The sequence below is a fragment of the Dendrobates tinctorius genome, unplaced genomic scaffold (assembly GCF_039654945.1).
Source record: "Dendrobates tinctorius isolate UK_male_01 unplaced genomic scaffold, ASM3965494v1 ptg000073l, whole genome shotgun sequence".
Classification (NCBI taxonomy): domain Eukaryota; kingdom Metazoa; phylum Chordata; class Amphibia; order Anura; family Dendrobatidae; genus Dendrobates; species Dendrobates tinctorius.
The window spans coordinates 38,107,423-38,131,534 of NW_027361741.1; the positions used below are offsets into that span (position 1 = coordinate 38,107,423).

The 24,112-nt window shown below is 46.4% G+C and overlaps 1 protein-coding gene across 6 annotated transcripts in view; it reads left to right on the forward strand.

Annotated features, from left to right (window-relative positions):
- The window catches only part of DEPDC5 (DEP domain containing 5, GATOR1 subcomplex subunit), a 196,914-nt gene that overhangs the window by 145,168 nt on the left and 27,634 nt on the right, over positions 1–24,112 (forward strand). For 4 of the 6 annotated variants that reach the window (XM_073582814.1, XM_073582811.1, XM_073582812.1 and 1 more), the window contains 5 exons: positions 119–251; positions 334–442; positions 555–785; positions 1,631–1,800; positions 11,596–11,767. In XM_073582814.1, the coding sequence (XP_073438915.1) occupies positions 119–251; positions 334–442; positions 555–785; positions 1,631–1,800; positions 11,596–11,767 (815 nt within the window). The remainder of the gene's footprint in view (positions 1–118; positions 252–333; positions 443–554; positions 786–1,630; positions 1,801–11,595; positions 11,768–24,112) is intronic. The other 2 variants (XM_073582816.1, XM_073582813.1) reach the window with 1 other exon arrangement.

Consider the following 24,112-nt stretch of genomic DNA (forward strand, 5'->3'; position numbering starts at 1 on the left):
CCAATTTTCCCCTTTTTATGCTACTGTATTGTGTGATCTCAATGTAGCCGTATGCAGTTTTAAAAAGAAATTAGATTTAATGGCAGAAAGCAATCTACTTTGTGTGTTTTTCTCTTAGTACCGGTATTCCGCTGCTGTCTGAACAGAAGGGTCTGCCTCCATGCTGCTTTATCAGTGCTGAGGTTGTGCATTGGCTGGTCAATAACATAAGCTGGGTGCAGAGTCAGGTGATGGCCATGGACATCATGCAAGTAAGAAAACTCTTTTTTCCTATGACAATTACTAACACTTTTGAGATGGTCTTTTCTAGCAGCTCTACTTAATGTTTTGCAGAAGATGCTGGATGATCAGTACATAATGCATGCCTCAGGTGAAACCCTAAGAACCTTCATCTACGGATTTTACCTTTATAGAATTTCTCCTGAAAAGGATCCTGATAAAGGTAGCAGCATGCTCATCTGATTCAGCAGTGGATTACTCCCGAATTTACATTTATTTTCTGGCTTAAGGTCACTGTCTTTAAACAATTGTTATAAACTGTTTCTTTGTCATAGCAGCACCAAACCTGCCACAGCCGAGCACATGGCATTCTGCTGCAATGGAAGATTTTACTGCTTTCCAGCGGAAATGGGTTGAGGTGGCACTAGTGGAAGAGGAGCTGCTACATTCTGAACTCCCACCATTTTTATTGCCTTGGTTGCCCAGTCGACCCGCCTCTTATGCAAGTAGGCACAGCTCTTTCAGCCGCAGCTTCGGAGGAAGGAGCCAGGCCGCAGCGCTGCTAGGTAGCTGCCCGTAGCGGGCAGAGGAGCTGATGGAGTGCTAGGTCCAAGAGAATGATCTCCTGTGGACCATCTGTTGCCTTGATATGTTGTGTGGTTAGCATAAAACTAGTTTTATACTTTATTTCTTCAAATAGTCCAAAAACTTAGTATAAAAAAAGGCTCTCCTCCAGACATGACATACCAGCGTCAATATCCCTACCAAAGTTTAGTATTTCTTTATCTATTAAATTGTTTATTGTGATCTTCGCCAAGGATCTGCAGTATAGTAAAGGCTGGAGTATGATTGATTGTTCTTTAAAAGCTGCTTTGTTGTCATCGAACATTTTTCTACATCATCTATTTCATGTAACTATTGAAGGAAAGCAAAGTAGACTATAACTTCCAACATTCCTGTGTCCATGTGATATCATTGGTTCCCCTCTTGGTTGACTGGCTGTAATAGCATCTCCAGCAGCTCCTCCCCACTGGGTATCATGTAACCTGCATGCAATGCGTTCATCCAGCTAGAGCATTGGAACAAGCTCTGTTACCAGTTGCCTAACCTCTTACTTTTGGGTGTTTCTACCGTATGAATATGGTAACTTTGATTTGGACTCCTTGCATGGTTAATTGTGACCTGTGAATAATGATTATAACCTACGGGCTGCTTGCTGTCCTGCATGCTTGCTTTAGTTAGTGCATGCTTTAGAGAGTAAGCTGCATGAAGCTATTCCCATCTTGTCTTGGTTTCCTTTCTTTGTTTTTTTTTCTGGGGGTTTTTGCCTGTTTTTTTTCTCTTATATCATAGACAGCAATATAGTATTTCATACACAAAAAAAATTCTGATCTATGTTTGCCTTGTATAGCTGCTACTGTACCAGAACAGAGGACGGTAACTTTGGATGTGGATGTTAATAACCGTACTGACCGGTTGGAGTGGTGTAGCTGCTATTACCATGGCAATTTCTCCCTAACCGCTGCCTTCGAGGTTAAGCTGCACTGGATGGCAGCAACCGCTGCGGTGCTTTTTGAGATGGTGAGCAGATTGACCTGCCTGTGAAAGCCTACTTCTGTTTGGAATATATAGCTACCTCTCCGTTATTATGGTTCAATATATTTTTATTGAAGTTATAATTAACAATTGATGTTTCAACATACATCAAAATCAAATTCAGGTTGCACAACAGGTACAATAGACAGATTGTAAGTATATTAACCTGCATAAACTTATTTGGAAAGGGAGAATATAGTGCAACAAATAGTATTGAAACGTTTGTATCATGTTATGTGAATAAATTGTTGTATTCAAATGGGGAAGAGTCAGGGGTAACACAAAGGCCAAAACAGGAAGAAGGTATAGGGAGGGGAATTTTGCATATTCTGAGTGTGATATCAATGGCTCAAAATCACTAGAATGGCGATGTTAGCCAAGTACTAAATTCAGATGAATTTCTGAATGATGTCTAGGGTAACCAAGCTCTCATATATTTGTATAAGTCCAAGTTCAGCCAACTATCAGAGACTATGAGCTCTTCCATGTGAATAAGGTTACCTACCTCCTCAAACCAATCCAATTTAGAAGGAATGGTGATTGAACTCCAGTGTCTGGGGATAATCTGTCTCATTGCAGCTAAAAATACTCTAAATGGTCTCTTTTGGTAGAAACAGATATAGGAACATTGATAGTAAAGCTGTTTCTAGAGAGTTCAGGAAGTTAGTGCAGAAAAATTTATTAAACAGATCAAACAATCCTGTCCACAATTTGGATATTCGGTGACAAGACTACCAAATATGGGTCATGTTACATACAGTGGAGTCAAATCTCCAACACTTATTTGTTATACATATTAGGATACATGTGATGAATGCGGTCTGGTGTCCTGTACCATCTGGAGACTATCTTGTAATTAGTTTCCTGGATTTGACATGATATAGATAATTTGTGAGTTAAGGGGGTTTTACACATAGCGATATCGCTAGCAATATCGCTAAAACGTCACTGATTTTGTGACGCAGTAGCGATATTGCTAGCGATATCGCTATGTGTGATACTTATCTCCGACCGGCTCCCCAGCTGTCCATCGCTGATCGGGCGGCTCCATTTCTCGTCGTCGGCTTCCTGCTGGGCTTCCTGCTGTGTGAGACGAGCGACGCTGGACGCGGGCGGGAGGACGTCAGGATCGCTGTGTGGAAAGGTGAGTATCGTGCGCTGCGTCGCTGCTGCATCGCTGTGAGATCTTTCTGTGTGAAAGCTCACTAGCGATCATTTAGCGATGCACCAGCGATCCTGACCGGGTCGTATCGCTGGTGCATCGCTAAATGTAAAAGGGCCTTAAGAATGAACGATTTATGCCAATCAGAAGTACAAATGTACTTCTGATTGGCATAAATCAGCTCCTTCTCCCATTGGTCTTGATGGGGAACACGGGTCCCTAGCACCTCCTCCCTCTTCAGCAGCCCGCATAACAAAGAAATACAATGCAAAGGAAGTCTCCTTCCAATACAAATTTTTTTCAAAATCAGTTACAGGTCTGCTCCACGCCTCATGGCTGGTAATTGAATAATATTTACTTTGGATATGGCGGTACTCCATCCAAGCCTGACCCGATGAACGCCTTGGTGTAATGATTCTCTAAGGGTTTTATTCCACTCGGGGAGACAACCTGTCTCGTCTGGGACAATGGATTATCTAGTGTGCCTAAGAAATGGAAACCACTAGCATCCTGAGGACTACAGAATATAGGAGACAATGGACCCGGAGCAGATGATATTTTACATTTATTAATTATTTTGTCCCAGGTATTTAAAAGAACACGATATAGAGGTGTTAGGGGAGATGTTATGGCTCTAAGTATATAACACGATATAGAGGTGTTAGGGGAGATGTCATGGCTCTAAAAGTATGTCTGCCCCAAAGTAGCTTAGCAAGTGGGAGGGGATTTAAGTGTTCCTTCAATTCATTCCAAAGTCCTTTGGAAGGCTTTATGATATGCAAAATGCTATTTAATATTGATGCTCTATGGTATGCCACAAAATCTGGGAGACCCATGCACCCCAAGGTTTTAGGTCTTGTCAAAACTCTGTATGATAATCTAGGTTTAGATGCCCCCCAAATAAATTTAGAAGAAATTGCTTTAATCTTCCGAAAAAAGACTTTGGGTAAATTATAATGAAAAGTCTGGAACAGATAAAGATTTCTAGGTAAAATATCAATCTTCAGAATGTTAATTCTGCCAACCAGGAGACCGAGAGCCTGGACCAATGTGATAGATCTTCCTCCAGGTTTCGATATAGCGGCGCAAAATTAAGTGGGTAGATCTGTGCGATATCAGCTGGAATTGTAATACCTAAATATTTGATCTGGTCCCTTTTCCATTTAATGGGAAATGTGTAGCTGAGGTGTGAGGCCTCGGTTTCCAGAATGTTCAAGTTAATGATCTCTGACTTAGAGATATTTGCCTTAAAGTTAGAGAGTAGAGCGAATCACTGAAACTCCACCAGAATCACTGGTAGGGAGATTCTCGGCGTTGTCACGTATAGTAGTAAATTGTCGTTAAAGATGGACATTTTTTGCATTGTATTACCAATTGAAACCCCTGATATGGATGCATTGGCCCTAATGGTGTTTGACAGTGCCTCCATCACTAAAACATAAAGGAGGGGCGAAAGTGGACATCCCTGACGGATGCTATTGTAGATTGTAAAAGGTTTGCAAATTCTTCCAAGCGTGGACTTGAAGCTGGCGAGGGACTGCTTGTATGCAAAAAAGTGCTCGGCAGAACGGGATCTCTTCCATCTTTGCTCAGCTACCTTGGAAGCCAGTCTCAGTTCTTTGGTCAGGCTGGTCAGCCAGGGTTGCCTGTTGATTGTACGAGTTTTGGTGTGAATGAGGGGGGTGGCCGAATCGAGTGTTGCGGTTATTGTGGTGTTATAAAAAGTGGCAGCAGCTTCTGTGTCATGTAAGGAAGCTATGTCTATAAGGGAGATAAGGGACTCAGAGTGAGTTTAAATTGAGGTGTTTGAGATTTCTGCGAGGGTGAGTGAGTTTGTGGAGTGGTTATTGCGCACTAGGAGAGGAGAGGGAAGAGAATGTCAGTAGGTTGTGGTCAGACGGGGAGGGGTGAGTTGGTGAGATTAGTAAGGAACAGAGGCGGGGCGTGGCCTGAGCGGCATGTGAGGAAGACATGTGCCCGCTGAGCTCCCGCATATACCTGCTTAATTCAGCCGTTCCGTCCCCACAGCACGGCTAGTATAACCCCTGGAGGCTGCACCGGAGTCGGTAGACACCGCGGGGCAACGGAGATCGCTGCTTCACCCCAGGATATGGTGAAAAAAGGTCAGAGAAGGGTGGCAGGAGAGGCCGGAGCGGGGAGCCAAGATGGCGCCGCCGCCACAGCGCGCACCTTAGAGGAGGGCGCAGAAGACAGCGCGGCTAGGAACACTGCAGTGGCGGTCAGGCTGCAGCGCTTTGCCCGCACGGCCGAGGCAGAACAGGAGTCTCTCCAGGACTCTGATATGGACCAGGAGACTGTGGCAGAGGACATGAGCCCGGGAATGGGGGAGGAGGAGGAGGCTGCCCATGCCAGAGCGCAGGGGGGGAAGGGAGCTGAGCCTAGCTGGAGTGATCTGGTGGAAAGAAATAAACAGCACCTCAGCCTTGCAACTACAAGTTCCAGACGAGCCCACCAACAAAGATGTAATGCTGGCAGTGGTGCACTGTGGGACTGCGATCTCACATGTCCTGACACAACTGGGCTTTCTGCAGGAGTCTATGCAGACTGTGCGACATGAACTGCACAGTGTTAGAGACAGAACAAGCCAGCTGGAAAAACGTATGGGTGCTGTGGAGAATTCGGCCTCTGACTCAGGACAGCATTGTACAGAGCTCAAGAAGGACATGGCAGCTGTCTGGGCTAAAACTGCCGACCTTGAAAATAGATCCAGAAGGAATAATGTTCGTATTGTGGGCATGCCAGAGCGCTGTGAGGGAAAGAATCCTACTGCCTTCATTGAAACATGGCTTAAGGAAAAAGTAGGTGAGGACAATCTAACACACCTATAGTGGAAAGAGCACACAGAGTCCCGACTCGGCCCCCCCTCCCTGGTCATCCACCAAGACCTGTGCTGGCTAAAATCCTCCATTACAGGGATAGAGACGTTATCCTTAGATACTCAAGAGAACACCCTGACCTTACAATAGAAGGATCCAGAGTCTCCTTTTACCCGGACTTTTCGCCGGAGGTTCAGAAGATGAGAGCGAAGTTTACAGACATCAAGAAGCGTCTGAGAGCCTGTGGCGTCAAGTACTCCATGTTTTTCCCGGCTAAACTGCGTGTTGAGGCCTGGAATAAAATCCACTTTTTTCTGGACCCCAGGGAAGCTGTGGACTGGTTGGACCTTAATGAGCGACCGTTGAGGAAGGAGGGGAAGGAGCAGGAATGTGGCTGATGGTATCTTGGCTCGCTCAGTTATTATGGAGCCTTGTGGTTGAAGTCTGCGGTCCTGAGGCAATGGACTGCCTAAGAAGTTATATTTTCGTTTATTCTTATATTACTCTGTTATATGCTGTTCTTTAAGAATTTGTGGTCCTTATGGGGCCTTGGATTGAATACGGATAAGGAAAAATGCAAAGTGCTGTGGGGTTATATCCTGTCAAATGTGGGTAGTGAAAAGGAACTGAAGCGCCTGCTGAATGGGGTGGAAGGGTTCGACAGCACCCTTACCTGTTGCACCCTTGGTTCAGCCCAAGGAACTGTTGGAGGGTGTTCTTTGGGGGGAGGGGGGAGGGACTAGGTTCAAAATGTCCTTTGGCATATTTGTACATTTCAATATTGGCTATGGTACGGCTGGGGGGGAGATGGTAGGCAATATGCTATGGTACGATAATGGCTGATTTTAAGATACTTAGTTGGAATATCAGGGGGTTAAAGTCGCCGGTAAAACGACAGGCCATATTCTCCTTCATAACGGACCAGAAGCCGGCGGTTGTTTGTTTGCAGGAGACGCATCTCACACAGGAGACGCTGGGAATCCTGGATAAAAGATGGGTACAGGCGGGCTTTCACTCTACTCATTCCCAATACTCTAGGGGGGTTAGTGTATTGATTCACTCCAGGACTCAATTTAAGTGTCACCGGGTGGTGGTGGACACAGAGGGGCAATTTGTCCTTTTATCTTGTATAATCTTTTCTACCCCACTGGTGCTGATATCTATATATATACCTCCGCCATACAGCAGTAGAGTTATCTATAAAGTTCTTACCATTCTGAGAGATTTTCCGGGGGTTCCGCATATGGTGGCGGGAGATTTTTATAATATTCTGGATTCACACTGGGACAGGGGTAGCCATGAACCTCTGAGGTTGGGAGGTAATCTTACGCCATTTGGGGTGCTCGTGCAGGAGATAGCTTTGACCGACTTGTGGAGATGCCGTAACCCTGGTGTCCGTCAATTCTCGTGCTTCTCCTCTACTCATTCCTCCCTGTCTCACATCGATCTGGCCCTGGGTGATGATCTTATGCTGGGGAAAACTTTAGAGGTTAAATATCTGGCGCGAACGGTATCTGATCATTCGCCTGTTTCAGTCATGCTTGGGGGGGGGCGGGAACAGGGGGAGTGATAGACCTCTCTGGCGCCTCAACCCGTTTTGGCTGCAGCTAATCGATAAGAATAACGGCTTTATCCCCGAGTTGTAGGAATATCTTAGTTTTAATAGAGGCTCGGCTTCTAGTGGGATTGTCTGGGAGGCCTTAAAGGCGTACTTAAGGGGAATGTACATACGAGAGATTTCTAAAATAAAGACCGCCTCCAGGGCAAAATCACAACTTGTACTCAGGGAACTGGAGGATGCGGAAAGGGCCCTTGCAACACAGAGCACACCTGCCACTCGGAAGCGGTTGGGGGAGGCGCAGTCAAAGGTGACCAAACAGACATTAGAGGCGGTGGCGCAAAAACGGCTGTTTCAATCTACTCAATATTTTGAGAGTGTGGAAAGTGTGGGGAATTTGCTTTCTGTCGTGACATCGGCACAGAGAGGGTCTGCGACTATAGCGGGTCTTCAGGATGTGAATGGGCGACTACTCACTGACGCACCGGGGATTTTAAAAATTCTGGAGACTTTTTATGCTGACTTATATTCCTCACATGCTAGGGCCCCGACGGAGGATGTTGTTGCCTTTTTGGAGGCTGCCAATCTCCCACGGCTGACTCCTGAGGACAGACACTCTCTAGATAGACCTCTAAGTCTGGACGAGTTGGAGGAGGCTCTGGGAACCATGTCCAATGGTAAGGCACCTGGGGTAGATGGGTTGCCAGCTGAGGTGTACAAACGGTATAGAACGGTGTTCCTCCCTGCTCTATTGACAGTGTTTAATGATAGTTTGGAACGGGGTGTTCTCCCACCGTCTATGCGAGAAGCTGTCATTGCCGTGCTGTTGAAAAAGGATAAGGACCCAACTCTGCCCGCGTCGTATAGGCCCATCTCCCTGTTGACGCTAGACATTAAACTTTTAGCAAAGGTCCTGGCCATTCGACTCTCAAAAGTAGTAGCTGTGTTAATACACCCCGATCAGACGGGGTTTATGCCCAACAAATCGGCTATGAATATTAGGAGATTATACCTGAATATGCAGGTGAGGGCTGATAATGCCGGGAAGAGGGTGGTTCTGTCCCTAGACGCCACTAAGGCATTTGATAGTGTGGAGTGGGACTATTTATGGGCGACGCTTCACTGTATGGGCTTTGGCCCGGGCTTTATTGGCTGGGTCAAGCTCTTGTACTCGGAGCCGAGTGCTCGGCTGAGGGCTAATGGTCAGTTGTCTGATCCTTTTTCACTTCATAGAGGAACAAGGCAGGGATGCCCTTTATCCCCGCTGCTGTTTGCTCTCGCGGTGGAGCCATTGGCCTCAAGGGTAAGATCGGATGCTGGCATAGAGGGATTCCGGTATGGGGAGCATGAGGAGAAGGTAGCATTATATGCGGATGACCTGTTGTTATTTTTAGCGGACGCGGACAGATCATTACAAAACACGATGACACTTCTTGGGGCGTTTGGGGAGGTCTCGGGTCTGGTTATTAACTGGGAGAAGTCAGCGCTCCTCCCACTGGACTCAAGCTCCTGCAGTGTGGTAGGTGTGCCGGTTGCAACGTCCCTCCAATATTTGGGCATAAGAATATCCAATAAGCTGACAGACTATGAGAGCCTCAATCTTGTTCTGCTGTTGGACAGGATCAAACAGAAGGTTAAGGCCTGGGCAAAGCTACACCTCTCTGTTGTGGGAAGAGTGAATCTGTTGAAGATGGTAGTTATGCCGCAACTCTTATATGTCCTCCATAACTCCCCTGTCTGGCTTCCCCAGAACAGGTTTCATAAAATTAATATGATTTTTAGAGAGCTCATCTGGCTAAAACAAGGCGCGAGAATTAAACTTGAACACTTGCAAAAACCTAAAGAAGAGGTGGGACTTGCGTTGCCCAACCCATGGCTTTATTTTCTGTCTTCCCAATGCCAGCATGTAGCGGGAGGAATGGAGGGCGAGTTGGTGGATTTGGTGGGAGGTCAGAAGATCCTTCAATTCCTAGTGGGGCGGGAATCACTGGTGTCGAGTCTGGAGTCGGGTAGATTTCGATCCCTTGCACTCAGGTTCCCTACGGTGCTTCTAATGGTTAGGGTATGGGATAAGCTGAGGCAGCTGAGAGGAATACGCGGTCTTACAAAGTACTCCCCCATATGGGACAATCAGCATTTGCCATGCATGAAAACGCTCAGAGGCTTTGCTCATTGGAGGCGGATTGGCATATGGTGGGTGTCGCAGCTGGTGGAGTGAGGGGTTTTTAAAACTTTTGAGCAATTGGGACGGGAATTTCCCCTCCAACGCTCTGTTTTATCAATATTTGCAGCTGCGTCACGCGTATATGGTGCAGAGCAAAAAAGTTGACCTAACCGTACACCACGACGTCATTGTCCATAGGCTTGGTATGCAGGGGTCCACCAGGGGACTGATTTCGATGGTGTATGGTGGCTTACTTGGACAGGTCCTGTCAAGGCATCCTATTGGTGCACTGACAAAGTGGGAACAACAGCTGGGTATGATATCAGCGGAACAGTGGGACTCGATTCTACAGATGATTCCCAGATTATCTCTTAGTGAGCCTGGCCGCCTGTCTCAGCTATATATCCTCTATAGGACATACAGGTCTCCCGAATGGTTGTTCAGTAGAGGGTTACGGTTTGATTCGAGGTGCCCCAGGTGCACGATGGATAATGCGGACATTTTACATATGATGTGGACATGCTCTTGCCTACAAATATTCTTGATCGTGGTCCTTAGCCTTATACATTTGGTCACGGGACAGGATATTCCCAGGGACCCCACGATTTGTGTTTTGGGTTATGTTGATGAGGTGGGAGGGGATCAATACCTTAAAATTGCTGTGGCCAGAATGCTATTTGTGGCCTGAAAGCTGATAGCTTATCACTGGATTTCTGCCAAAATCCCCTCAAGAAAAGAATACATTAATAGGTTGAACCAAATATTATATAGGGAAAAGTTTGTGTACCTAAGGAGGGGTGTGCCGCATATTTTTGGGAAAATATGGGAGGGATGGTTGAAGGTTCCCGGCCTGGCTGCCTCAAATCTCCTAGATTAATGAGTGGGCCCTGGGGGTGGTCTCCTGTCGGTTGTTAATCGTCATTTCTCATATGATATGGTTGTGTGATGGAAATGGGTTTATTCGCTATGTACCAGTCCATATGCCATCGGACAAGGGGAGGGGGGTGTTATGGGGGAAGGGAATGTTTGACAACATGTTGTAAGTTGTACATGCCTGTCATTTCTAAAACTTTTAATAAAAACTATCTGATTAAAAAAAAAAACAAAAGGAACAGAGGCGGGTGAAGATGAGGTCCAGCGTATAGCCATCTCTTTGTGAGTGGCTGTGGGGGACTATTGAGTGAGGCCAAAAGATCTGGGAAAATCTGAACATCACAATCCAAGAACTTTATATTTTGTTTGGCTCTTGCAGCCTGTAGAATGTTCTCATTTACTCTGAAAAAATGCAGTTTGCAGAAAGTGTCTCTTGGTCTTAATACTGAGGGTGATTAGGGACCCAAAGACCTATGGACTCTGTCCAGCTCAATATAATGATTAGGGTCTCTTCCCAATAGTTTGCAAAAGAGGGTAGTCACAGTTTTCTCCAGATCTTGAGGTGAGAGATCATCGGTTAATCCACGTATGCGAAGGTTGTTCCTCCTATGATGGTTTCATATGTCCTCAAGATGGGTGAGCATGTCTGAGATTTGTGATGTATGGTCAGATATAACAATTTCCTGGTTCACTTTCTCAATGGCATGAGCTTGTTTCTCTTCTAGTCTGCTAAACATTTCCTCCATGTTCCTCCGTGTGGGAATAGAAGGAATATGTTCTCTCCAATCCCACTCCTCTGTCTCAGAAAGATCTGATAAGAAATGTTTCAGAGCTGTGAACCTTGGCTCATGGACAGCTGCCCCCTGTTGTGAATGTTTACCATGCTTAGAACATTCTGCAGCGTTTGTAGGCGCCATCTTTTCCTGTGTAATCTGCCCAGAGGGAACTGACCTGGAACGCAGATATCTGGAAATACCAGAGTCTGAAGGTGAAGGGAACGGGGCTGGAGCCATAGAGGGTCTCTTCTTGAACATAGACACAATGAAGCTGCTTTACAAACTAGTTAAATCGATGGGTCATTCAGGAGCTCTGTGAATGTGCATTGTATCCTGCCATCAGCAAGCCACGCCCCCCCTAGCTGTCCATTATTAAACTATATTATTATTATTTCCTTATTCATCTGTAGGTTCAGGGTTGGCACAGAAAAGCGACCTCCTGTGGTTTCCTTCTTGTACCAGTTCTCGAGGGTCCTTTTGCTTTACCGAGTTATCTGTATGGCGATCCACTGCGAGCTCAGCTCTTCATTCCTCTGAACATTAACTGCTTGCTGAAAGCAGAGAGTGACCATCTATTTGAAGGTATGGAACAGAAGATGACATTTTCTATGTCTGTCAGTTGTACGTCCTCCTTGTAACGAGCACTAGTGATGAACGAACGTCGTCAGATAATGTCTTAGCCGAGCACGCTCTGGTATTACCGAGCTTCTAGGAGTGCTAGTATATTATGTTCGAGACCTTGCGGTTGCATGATTTGCTGCTGTTAGACAGCCTGAACACGTGGGGATTGCCTGCCTGTTAGGGAATCCCCAAATGTGTTGAGGCTGTATAACAGCCACAAATCATACAGCCATAATATACAAGCACTCCCAGATGAGACGTTATCGGAGCACGTTTGCTCATCATTAACCAGCACTATTGAATCAGTACTAGTGATGAGCTAGTAGTATCGTTGCTCGTGTTTTCCCGAGCATGCTCTGGTGTCTTCCGAGTATTTTGGCGTGCTCGGAGATTGTTTTCTCTCGTCTCGGCTGCATGATTTGCGACTTGTAGACAGGCTGAATACATGTGGGAATTCCCTAACAAACAGGCATTCCACACATGTATTCAAACTGTCTAGCAGTCGCAAATCATGCAGCTGAGACGACGAAAACTAAATCTCCGAGCACGCCAAAATACTCGAAGGACACCCGAGCAACGAGTATACTCGCTCATCACTAATCAGTACATCACAATATTATATCAAATAGTAATGGATCTTTGGCACCGGGACTTCAAGCCCTTAAGGACCTGTCGTTGTTTCTTTTTTGCACTTTCATTTTTACTCTGTCGCCTTATTGGGGGACACAGAACCGTGGGTGTTATGCTGCTGTCCACTAGGAGGCGACACTATGCATAATCTGAAAAAGATTAACTTTGGCTGCTCCTCTGCAGTATACACCCCTGGACGGCGTCGGCCTTCTCCAGTTTTTGCTTAGTGTCGCAGGAGGCACACCTGAGAATTTTTTTTTTTTTACTCTGTCTTTTTCCTGGATTTTTTTCCAAAGGACTACAGATGAAGAAAAGCGGGTCTCCAGCGAGACTCCCGGCATGGCTCCCTCCTCGGTCCCCCATTAGGGGTACCCGGTTGAGGTCGAGGTGGCTATTCCCCATGTTGCTCCCTCACCAGTCCCTCAGGTACTAGTTCGAGGTCGAGACCCCCCTCCTTCCTCAGTTCTGTTCGGCTCTGGGTCGAGGTTGAGGCGATGATGAAGCCCCCTGACGGAGACAGCAGCACCCTCCCTAATCCCCCTCTGGGGGTATTAGGTTAAGACACCGCAGGTAGGGCCTGTACCAGGCACCAGGGACCCCAGTCCACCTGTGGGCTCCTTTTGGGACCGGGGGAGGTGCAGAGAGGCGCGGCACTTATCAGAGACCGGGCTCCCTGCGCCCCGGTCTCTGCAGCAGCAGTAGCTACATGGCGCCCCAAGGGACCCTCCACAGGGCCCCAGTCACGCGCATGCTGCACCTGAAGGAAGGCAGCACAGCAGTCTCTGGGGGGCACAGGACGTGGGACTTATCAGCGCTGGACCTAAGGGGGAGCACCGGTGGGGTAAGATCACAGCTGGGTTCTTTGTACTCAGCTGTGAATTCCTATAACCTATAGCGCTCTCCTACTCCTTTCCTCTGCGTAAATACCCCTGTAGGGCCTCCACTAATCAGCCTAGGTACTATGTCGGGCTCAAGGAAAAGAACCAGGCAAGACTGCTTTTATGCAGTCTGCACAGCCTGCAAGGCCACTCTCCCCAGCGGCAGCACGTACCCGCACTGCCGGGATTGTACCCAAAAAACAGGATCAGAACCCCAAGAAGTCCCTACCAACGCTTCTGCGACCACTACTGCGCCGGAATGGGCGACTCAGATGTCGCAGTCTATGACACAGTCTATAGATAACCTGACCTCCACATTACTGCAGGCTCTGCAGGGTCATGTCTCGGCTATGAACGTTACCCATCAAAGGGACGTCCGGTCTCATGAACAGGGCGCTTCCGACAGTTCGAGGCGTACGCGGACCCACAGGTCGCGTTCATCTGCGTCCTCACATAGCAATAGGTCTTCCCTCTCCAGGGAAAGACACAGTGGCCTCAAGTCACCGAGGCCGTCCCCTGATAGAGAAGGGCAATGCGTATCTCCACAACGATCCCAGACCACGGGAAACCTCCGCTCTAGTTCGCCCGCTAGAGAGCTCCTTAGCGATGCGCAAGACTCAGAGGGCATATGTGACTCCAGTTGAGATAACGAAACAGAGAACGCTTTGCTCCCTTGTCCCCCTAGCAATACTGCGATAGTTGAGGATATCGTCTCTTCCATCCTTCGGGTGCTGGACATTTCAGATCCAACCCCGGAAGCACCAGAACACAAGATTTCCTTTGAAAGTGTTCAGAAACCATCGAAGGTCTTCCCTGATCACCCGGAATTTCAAAAAATCCTTTCTAAGCATTTTTCACAGCCTGAGAAAAAATTCGCCAATCGCAAGTATTTGGAAGCAAGGTACCCCTTTCTACAGAAAGACACCAAGGATTGGACAGATCCGCCTGAAGTGGACCCTCCAGTCTCTAGACTAGCAGCACAAACGCTTCTCTCGCTGCCGGACAGTTCAACCCTCAAGGACACAGCAGACAGACAAGTAGAACGCATGGCTCGTTCAATCTTTGAAGCGACAGGTGCCTCTCTGGCTCCCGCATTTGCTTCAGTTTGGGCAGCCAAGGCCATCATGGCCTGCGCTGATCTATTGCAAAAGGGCCTTCAAGCTTCAAATCCTCAGCTGGCGGACCAGGCGGTGCAAATTGCAGTAGTGGCAGATTACATGGTCCATGCAGCGTTGGACTCTGCAAGAGGGATAGTGGGAATAGCATCAAACGCCATCACAATCCGGCGTATTCTCTGGCTAAGAGAATGGAAAGCGGATGCGGCCTCAAAAAAGTCCCTAACAAATCTCCCGTACTTCAGTGGCCGTCTTTTCGGTGAAAAGCTGGATACAATGATATCCAATGCTAGCAGGGGCAAAAGTACTTCCCTCCCTCAACTAAGACCAAAACGCACGTTTAAAAGGCGTAATCAATCTCGTTTCCGATCCTTTCGGAATTTTTCAGGCTGGTCAGTCTCACGCCCAGCACAAAACCATAATTGTTCCCCCCCGCAGGGACAACACTCGTGCGGCACAGAGGCCGGACAGGAACTGGCAGTCAAAGGCAAGCCAGGCAAAATCTAAAAGAGGAAAACCTCAGACTTTTCCCTCATCTTGACTCATGCCCTCTGGAAGACACCCCACTTGTAGGCGGACGACTGCTACTCTTTCAGCAGGTCTGGCTGCCTATTACAGAAGACAAGTGGGTCAAGGAAATAGTGTCTTCAGGATACAAAATCGAGTTTACTACCAGCCCAGAGGTTTTTTCCCTCTGTCCCTCCAAGATCCACGCTCAAAGCTCAGGTCTTCTGTCAAGCGGTTTCTTCCCTCCTGCAAGCAGGAATCATCGTGCCAGTCCCAGCAGAAGAGCGCTTCCGAGGGTTCTACTCCAACCTGCTCGTGGTGCCCAAAAAGGGAGGCAGCGTCCGACCCATTCTAGACCTCAAGCAACTCAACAAGTATGTTCGAGTTCGTCACTTCCGCATGAAATCCCTCCGGTCAATCGTTGCGTCCATGGAAAAAGAACATCTCACCTCCATAGACATACAGGATGCATACCTGCATATACCGATTGCTCCCGCCCATCAGAGGTTTCTCAGATTCGCAATCAACCAAGACCATTACCAGTTTGTGGCCCTCCCGTTCGGTCTCGCCACGGCTCCCAGAACATTTACAAAGGTAATGGCAGGTACCATGGACGTTCTGCACTCCAGAGGCATAGTAGTCGTTCCATACCTGGACGACCTTCTCATCAAGGCCCCCACCCTCAAGGACTGCGAGGTCAACGTCTCGATTACGATCGACACTCTGAGGCGCCTGGGATGGTTAGTCAATTTACAGAAGTCCTCGACTACCCCGAGTCAGTCTCTGACCTTCCTGGGGATGCTATTCAACACCTCCAAGGGTCTGGTGATTCTCCCCAGGGACAAGGCACTGGCTCTCCGTCTGGGAGTTCACACACTCCTCCGCAAGTCCCCCAGATCTCTCCGGTATGCCATGAGAGTACTTGGCAGGATGGCAGCAGCAATGGAGGCGGTACCATTTGCCCAGTTTCACCTCAGACCCCTTCAGCTGGCCATCCTCAAGTCCTGGGACAGGAATCCGTTCTCCCTCGACAGGGAGTTCCGATTATCAGCAAACACCAGGAGGTCCCTGCACTGGTGGCTCGAACCAACCTCGCTTGCAAGGGGAAAATCCTTTCTCTCCGGTCAAAGGAAGGTTTTGACCACTGACGCAAGCCTTATGGGTTGGGCGCGGTGCACCTACATCACAGAGCACAAGGCAGGTGGTCACCAATGGAAGCGACGACCATGCCCATCAACATCCTGGAAATTCGGGCCATCTTCCTGGCGTTGAAAGCCTTCCATCACCTGCTAGAAGACTCTCATATCAGAGTACAGTCGGACAATGCCACGGCAGTGGCATACGTGAACCATCAAGGCGGCACCCGCAGCATCCAGGCAATGACCGAAGTAACACGTATCCTACAATGGGCGGAGGCTGCAAGGTTGGTACTCTCCGCGGTCCACATTCTGGGTGTGGACAGCTGGGAAGCAGACTATCTCAGCCGACAAGGAATGGACTCGGGGGAGTGGTCTCTCCATCCCGAAGTTTTCTGTCAGATCTGTCATCGTTGGGGGACCCCGGACGTGGATCTGATGGCATCCCATCTCAATGCCAAGGTTCCCAATTTCATGGCCAGGACGCGCGATCCGCGGTCGCTCGGAGCAGATGCCCTGCTTCAGGACTGGACCCAGTTCCAGCTTCTGTACATTTTTCCACCCCTCCCCTGATCTCCAGAGTCCTGAGGAAGATCAAACAAGAGGGTGTTCTCACCATTCTGATTGCTCCAGACTGGCCCAGGCGTACATGGTACGCCGACTTCGTGCAACTCACAGCAGACGCTCCCTGGAGTCTCCCCACATGTCCCGACCTCCTGTCACAAGGCCCGTTCTTCCACCAGATCTCAGGCGCTCTCAATTTGACGGCGTGGCCATTGAGACCTGGGTTTTGACCCAAGCAGGTTTTTCACCGGACGTCGTTAAAACCATGATCAGGGCTCGAAAGCCAACTTCAGCCAGGATTTACTATCGTACCTGGAAGGTTTTCTTCACGTGGTGCGAATCTCGTGGGCAGTTCCAACTTCCCTATTCTCTTTCAATGGTCCACCGTTTTCTTTTCAGTCATGCCTGGATGCTGGCCTATCCCTGCGTTCGCTGAAGAGCCAGGTGTCAGCGCTTTCAGTGCTCTTTCAGAGGCGTATTGCTAACAAGCCGCAAGTGAAGACTTTTCTCCAAGGGGTTTCCCGATTGGTTCCCCCCTACAAACGTCCGTTGGAGACGTGGGACCTCAACCTGGTCTTGACAGCACTACAGTCACCTCCTTTTGAACCCCTTAGGGTGGTCTCACTCCGCTTTCTATCACAGAAAGTGGTTTTCCTGGTGGCAATCACCTCGCTACGTAGGGTGTCTGAACTTTCAGCTCTTACATGCAGACAACCCTTCCTGGTTTTTCATCAGGACAAGGTGGTTCTCCGTACAGTACCATCCTTCCTTCCGAAGGTCGTGTCCAGCTTCCACCTCAATGAGGAAATATCACTACCGTCTCTTTGCCCGGCTCCCGTTCATAAGGTAGAGAAGGCTCTGCATACACTTGACCTTGTCAGGGCATTGCGTATTTACGTGTCTAGGACTGCTCCCTTCCGGAAGTCTGATTCACTTTTCCTTCTTCCAGAAGGCGTTCGCAAGAGCCTACCGGATTCCAAAGCCACCCTTGCTAGGTGGATCAAGTCCACCATTCAAGAGGCTTACCGCCTCAACAATTCTCCCCTTCCGGCCGGTATCACGGCACACTCTACGCGGGCGGTAGGGGCCTCTTGGGCCATTCGGCATCAAGCCTCGGCACATCAAGTGTGTAAGGCAGCCACTTGGACTAGCCTGCACACATTTACAAAACACTACAGAGTGCATACCTAGTCCTCAGCGGATGCGAGCCTGGGTAGACTGGTCCTGCAGGTGGCAGTACCCCAAGTCTAGGGGACTGTCAGCACAATATTCGTCCACTGCTTCCCACCCAGGGACTGCTTTGGGACGTCCCACGGTTCTGTGTCCCCCAATAAGGCGACAGAGTAAAGGAGATTTTTGTGTACTCACCGTAAAATCTTTTTCTCTTAGCCTTTAATTGGGGGACACAGCTCCCACCCTGTTGCCCTTGCGGGTCGTTGTTATGGTTGGGTTCTCATATTGTTGTTTGAGCCTGTTTATAGTAGCCTTTTTTACAGGCATGGTTATGTTTCTGATATATTCCTCCTAATGCTTTTGCACAAAACTGGAGAAGGCTGACGCCGTCCAGGGGTGTATACTGCAGAGGAGGAGCCAAAGTTAATCTTTTTCAGATTATGCATAGTGTCGCCTCCTAGTGGACAGCAGCATAACACCCACGGTTCTGTGTCCCCCAATTAAAGGCTAAGAGAAAGATTTTACGGTGAGTACACAAAAATCTCCTTTTTTCTTCACCTTCTAAGAGCCATAACTTTTTTATTTTTCTGCCGACAGTCATATGAAGTTTTTTTTTTTTTTTGAAGGGCAAGTTGTACTTTTGAATGACACCATTCATTTATACATTCGTAGTACCATGCGATGTACTGGAAAATAATAAGTGTGGTGAAATTGCAAAAAAAAAAAAAAATTACACAAATATTTTTGGGATTTTGTTTTTATGGTGTTCATTGTTGGGTAAAATTGACCAGGTCAGTATGGTTATGGTGATGCAAATTGCATTTTTTATTTAAAGGGAATCTGTCACCAGTTTTGGCCAATGTGAAGTAAGTCCACCAGCTTTCGTGGCTGATATACAGCATTCTATAATGAAGTATATCTGCCTCCAACCCGACCTGTAAGAGAAGAAAAATAACTTTTATTATACTCGCCTGCAGAGCGGTCCAGCCCGAGGGGTGTCGCAGGTCTTGGTCCGGCGCCTTCCATTTTCTCACGAACGCTGTCCTCCTGCTTTGTATATCATCCCCGAAAGGTGAAGGCCTTACTTCATATCAACAAAAACTGATGACAGGTTCCCTTTAACCCCTTCCTGACACAGACCGTTCCCGGCACATTAACCCCCGGCACACTGCGATCAAACATGATTTGCAGTGTTCCGGGGGCATAGGGAAGAATTGCGCAGGGAGGGGGCTCCCTGTGTGCATCCCAGAGACCCATGGAACAATGCGATGTTCCAAGAGCCTCCTCCCTGCAGGCCCCCGGATCCAAGATGGCTGCAGGGACCTTGGGGGTCCTGCAGGGAGGTGGCTTCTCAATGCCTGCTGAGAGCAGTGGCTGAGAAACTGCCTGTCAGATCGCTGATCTGACACAGTACGTTGCAAAGTGTCAGATCAGCAATCTGACTTTATATAGTAATGTCCCACACTGGGACAATATAGTAAAGTAAAAAAAATGTGAAAATTTTTAAAAAATTCCTAAATAAAGAAAAAACAATTCCCTAATTCTTTTTTTTTTTTTTTTTTTTTTTGGAAAAAAAAAAAACTAACAGTAGACATATTTAGTATCGCCGCATCCGTAACGGCCCGCCCTATAAAACTGTACCACTAGTTAACCCCTTTAGTGAACCCCTTCAAAAAAAGGCAAAAAACAATGCTTTATCATACCGCCAAACAAAAAGTGCAATAACACGTGATCAAAAAGACGAACATAAATAAACATGGTACCGCTGAAAACGTCAACTTGTCCCGTAAAAAACGAGCCGCCATACAGCATAATCAGCGAAAAATAAAAAAGTTAAAGCTTACAGAATAAAGCGATGCAAAAATAATTATTTTTTATATAAAATTGTTTTTATTGTATAAAAGATATAAATGAGCTATCGCTGTCATTGTACTGACCCGAAGAATAAGACCGCTTTATCAATTTTATCACACACGGAACGGTGTAAACATCCCTCCCCCCCCCCCCCCCCCAAAAAAAAAAAAAAAGATGAATTGCTGGTTTTTGTTCATTCTGCATCCCAAAATTCGAAATAAAAAGCAATCAAAAGGCATGTGCCCGAAAATTGTACCAATAAAAACGTCAACTCGTCCCCCAAAAAATAAGACCTCACATGACTCTGTGGGCCAAAATATGGAAAAATTGTAGCTCTCAAAATGTGGTGATGCAAAAACTACTTTTTTTTGCAATAAAAAGCGTCTCTTAGTGTGTGATAGCTGCCAAATATAAAAACCCGCTATAAATAGTAAATCAAACCCCCTTTATCACCCCCTTAGTTAGGGGAAAAATAATAAAATTTAAAAAAATGTATTCATTTCCTTTTTGCCGTTAGGGTTGGAATTAGGATTAGGAGTGAGTTGGGGTTAGGGTTGGAGTTAGAATTGGGGGAGGGTTTCCACTGTTCAGGCACATCAGGGGCTCTCCAAACGCGACATGGGGTCTGATCTCAATTCCAGCCAATTCTGTGTTGAAAAAGTCAAACGGTACTACTTCCCTTCCAAGCTCTGCCATGCGCCCAAACAGTGGTTTACCCCCCACATATGGGGTATCAGCCTACTCAGGGAAAAATTGGACCCCAAAAGTTGTTGTTCAATTTGTCCTGTTTCCCTTGGGAAAATAAAACATTGGGGGCAAAAAGATCATTTTTGTGGAAAAAAATGTTTTGTTTTGTTTTTTATTTTTATGGCTCTACGTTATAAACTTCTGTGAAGCACTTGAGGGTTCAAAGTGCTCACCACACATCTAGAGGAGTTCCTTGGGGGGGTCTAGTTTCCAAAATGGAGTCACTTGCGGGGAGTTTCCACTGTTTACGCACATCAGGGGCTCTCCAAATGCGACATGGCGTCTGATCTCCATTCCAGCCAATTTTGCATTAAAAAAGTCAAAAACGGCGCTCCTTCCCTTCCGAGCTCTGCCATGCGCCGAAACAGTGGTTGCCCCCCAACATATCAGGTATCAGCGTACTTACGACAAATTGCACAATAACTTTTGCGGTCCAATTTCTCCTGATACCCTTGGTAAAATAAAAAAAAATTGGACCTAAAGTAATTTTTTTTGTGACAAAAAAAAAAGTTAAATGTTCACTTTTTTTTCTTTTTAAACATTCAAAAAGGGAATAAACTTCTTGAATGTGGTTTTGAGCACCTTATGAGGTGCAGTTTTTAGAATGGTGTCAGTTTTAGGTGTTTTCTATCATATAGACCCCTCAAAGTGACTTCAAATGTGATGTGGTCCCTAAAAAAAAAAAAAAAAAAAAATGGTGTAAAAATTAGAAATCTCTGGTCAACTTTTAACCTTTATAACTTCCTAACAAAAAAAAAAAATGCTTGTTCCAAAATTGTGCTGATGTAAAGTAAACATGTGGGAAATGTTACTTAAGTTTTTTGTGTGCCATATCTCTGTGGTCATGAAAATTCAAAGTTGGAAAATTGCGACATTTTCGCCAAATTTCCATTTTTTCCCACAAATAAACTCAAGTTATATCACAGAAATTTTTACCACTAACATTAAGTAGAATATGTCACGAAAAAAACAATGTCAGAATCACCGGGATCCATGGAAGCATTCCAGAGTTATTACCTCATAAAGGGACAGTGGTCAGAATTGTAAAAATTGGCCCGGTCATGAACGTGCAAACCATCCTTGGGGGTAAAAGGGTTAAGTGGTGAAGTAAAATTAAAGAATTGGTAAAAAAAAATAAATTGTTTGTGCTGCCATTTTCAGAGACGTTTTTTATTTTTCCATTGATGAAGCTTTGTAATAAAATGCTTTTTGCATGACAAGCTGACGTTTTTATTGATATTAATTTGGTGTAGATAAAACTTTTTAATTGCTTTTTACTACATTTGTTCCGGCATTGCAATATTCGAAAGACTGCAAATCTGCCTTTTTTTGTTGTGGTGTTGTGTTTTTTTTTTTTTTTTTTAACTTCACTGTTTTCGACTAATAACAATCACCTTTATTAATTTTAAAACTTGATACTTCTGACTTTATGGACATAGCGATGCCAAATATGTTTTAATTTTTTTTTTTTTTACACATGATGGTCATTTTATTTTATTTTTATTTTTTTCACATTTTATAAAACATTTTTTATTAGTCCCTTGGAGAACTTGAACCTGCTATCATCCAAACTGCTATATTATATACTGCAATATAACGGTGTATATATGTACAACAGTGTATATACTGTATGTGTGTGTGTATGAATCCCCATATCTATGTACACTGCTCAAAAAAAAAAAAGGGAACACTTAAACAACAGAATATAACTCCAAGTATATCAAACTTCTGTGAAATCAAACTGTTCACTTAGGAAGCAACACTGACAAGCAATTTCAGATGCTGTTGTGCAAATGGAATAGACAACTAGTTTCCTTAATATTGCGTTGATCCAGGGAGCTAGTCTGATTGCCGTATGTGGAGTCGGGAAGGAATTTTTTTCCCCAATGTGAAGCTTACTGTTTGCCACAAGGCTGTGGAGTCGGAGTCGTGGAGTCGGTGCTCATTTTGGTGGAGTCGGAGTCGGAGTTGGAGTCGGTATAAAATGGACCGACTCCTAAAATATATAATAAATTGGGTACAGTAATTCTATGCAGAATATGCTGAATATTTTTTCATAGGAGTTTGGGAAAGTTATGAAATGTCCTTTAAATGGCTGTTCTATTCCTGATCTAAGGCTACATTCACACACAGGGTTTTTCCTGTGTTTTTTGAGGATACGTTTTTCAGCTGCAAAAGCTGATCATCTTTTTAAAAAACTGCATCACCTGAAAGGTTTTTGAGCTAATAGATAATGTTTTCAATAGCAAAAGCAGATTAGAAATCTGCTCTATCTATCCATTTATCCATATCTGTCTATCCATATCGTATCTGTACCAAAAAGAATGAAAACCGGGTAGTACACCAATATATATTCTGTTCTATCTAAATATCTTGATTATTGGATCATAAAAATAATTAAATGTCTGAGGTTCACATTGTACTACAATAAATTTTTCACTTAAATATAAGCAATATGTGTGGGAGTCAGAGTCTGAGTTGGAGTCTGAGTCGGTGTAAGGGAAATTGAGGAGTCGGAGTCGCAGGTTTGGCTTACCGACTCCACAGCCCTGGTTTGCCACATGGGTTTTTATTGCCTTCCTCTGGATCAACATGTTAGGGCAAGTTAGGATAGGATATGGGTTGAACTAGATGGACTTAAAGTTTTCCTTCAACCTTAATAACTATGTTACTATGTAACAGGTGAAAATTATTGGCAATTATCAAGACGCTCAATAAAGGAGTGGTTCTGCAGGTGGGGACCACAGACCACATCTCAGTACCAAAGCTTTCTGGCTGATGTTGTGGTCACTTTTGAATGTTGGTTGTGCTTTCACACTCGTGGTAGCATGAGACGGACTCTACAACCCACACAAGTGGCTCAGGTAGTGCAGCTCATCCAGGATGGCACATCAATGCGAGCTGTGGCATGAAGGTTTGCTGTGTCTGTCAGTGTAGTGTCCAGAGGCTGGAGGCGGTACCAGGAGACCGGCCAGTACTCCAGGAGATGTGGAGGGGGCCGTAGGAGGGCAACAACCCAGCAGCAGTACCGCTACCCCCGTCTTTGTGCAAGGAGGAACAGGAGGAGCACTGCCAGAGCCCTGCAAAATGACCTCCAGCAGGCCACAAATGTGCATGTGTCTGCACAAACCGTTAGAAACCAACTCCATGAGGATGGTCTGAGGGCCCAAAGTCCACAGATGGGGGGTTGTGCTCACAGCCCAACACCATGCAGGACGCTTGGCATTTGCCACAGAACACCAGGATTGGCAAATTCGCCACTTGCGCCCTGTGCTCTTCATAGGTGAAAGCATGTTCACACGGAGCACATGTGACAGACGTGACATTCTGGAGACACCGTGGAGAGCGATCTGCTGCCTGCAACATCCTTCAGCATGATCGGTTTGGCAGTGGGTCAGTAATGGTGTGGAGTGGCATTTCTTTGGACGGCCGCACAGCCCTTCACTTGCTCGCCAGAGGTAGCCTGACTGCCATTAGGTACCGAGATGAGATCCTCAGACCCCTTGTCAGACCATATGCTGGTGCGGTTGGCCCTGGGTTCCTCCTAATGCAGGACAATGCCAGACCTCATGTGGCTGGAGTGTGTCAGCAGTTCCTGCAAGATGAAGGCATTGAAGCTATGGACTGGCCCGCCCGTTCCCCAGCCCTGAATCCGATTGAGCACATCTGGGACATCATGTCTCCCTCCATCCACCAAAGTCA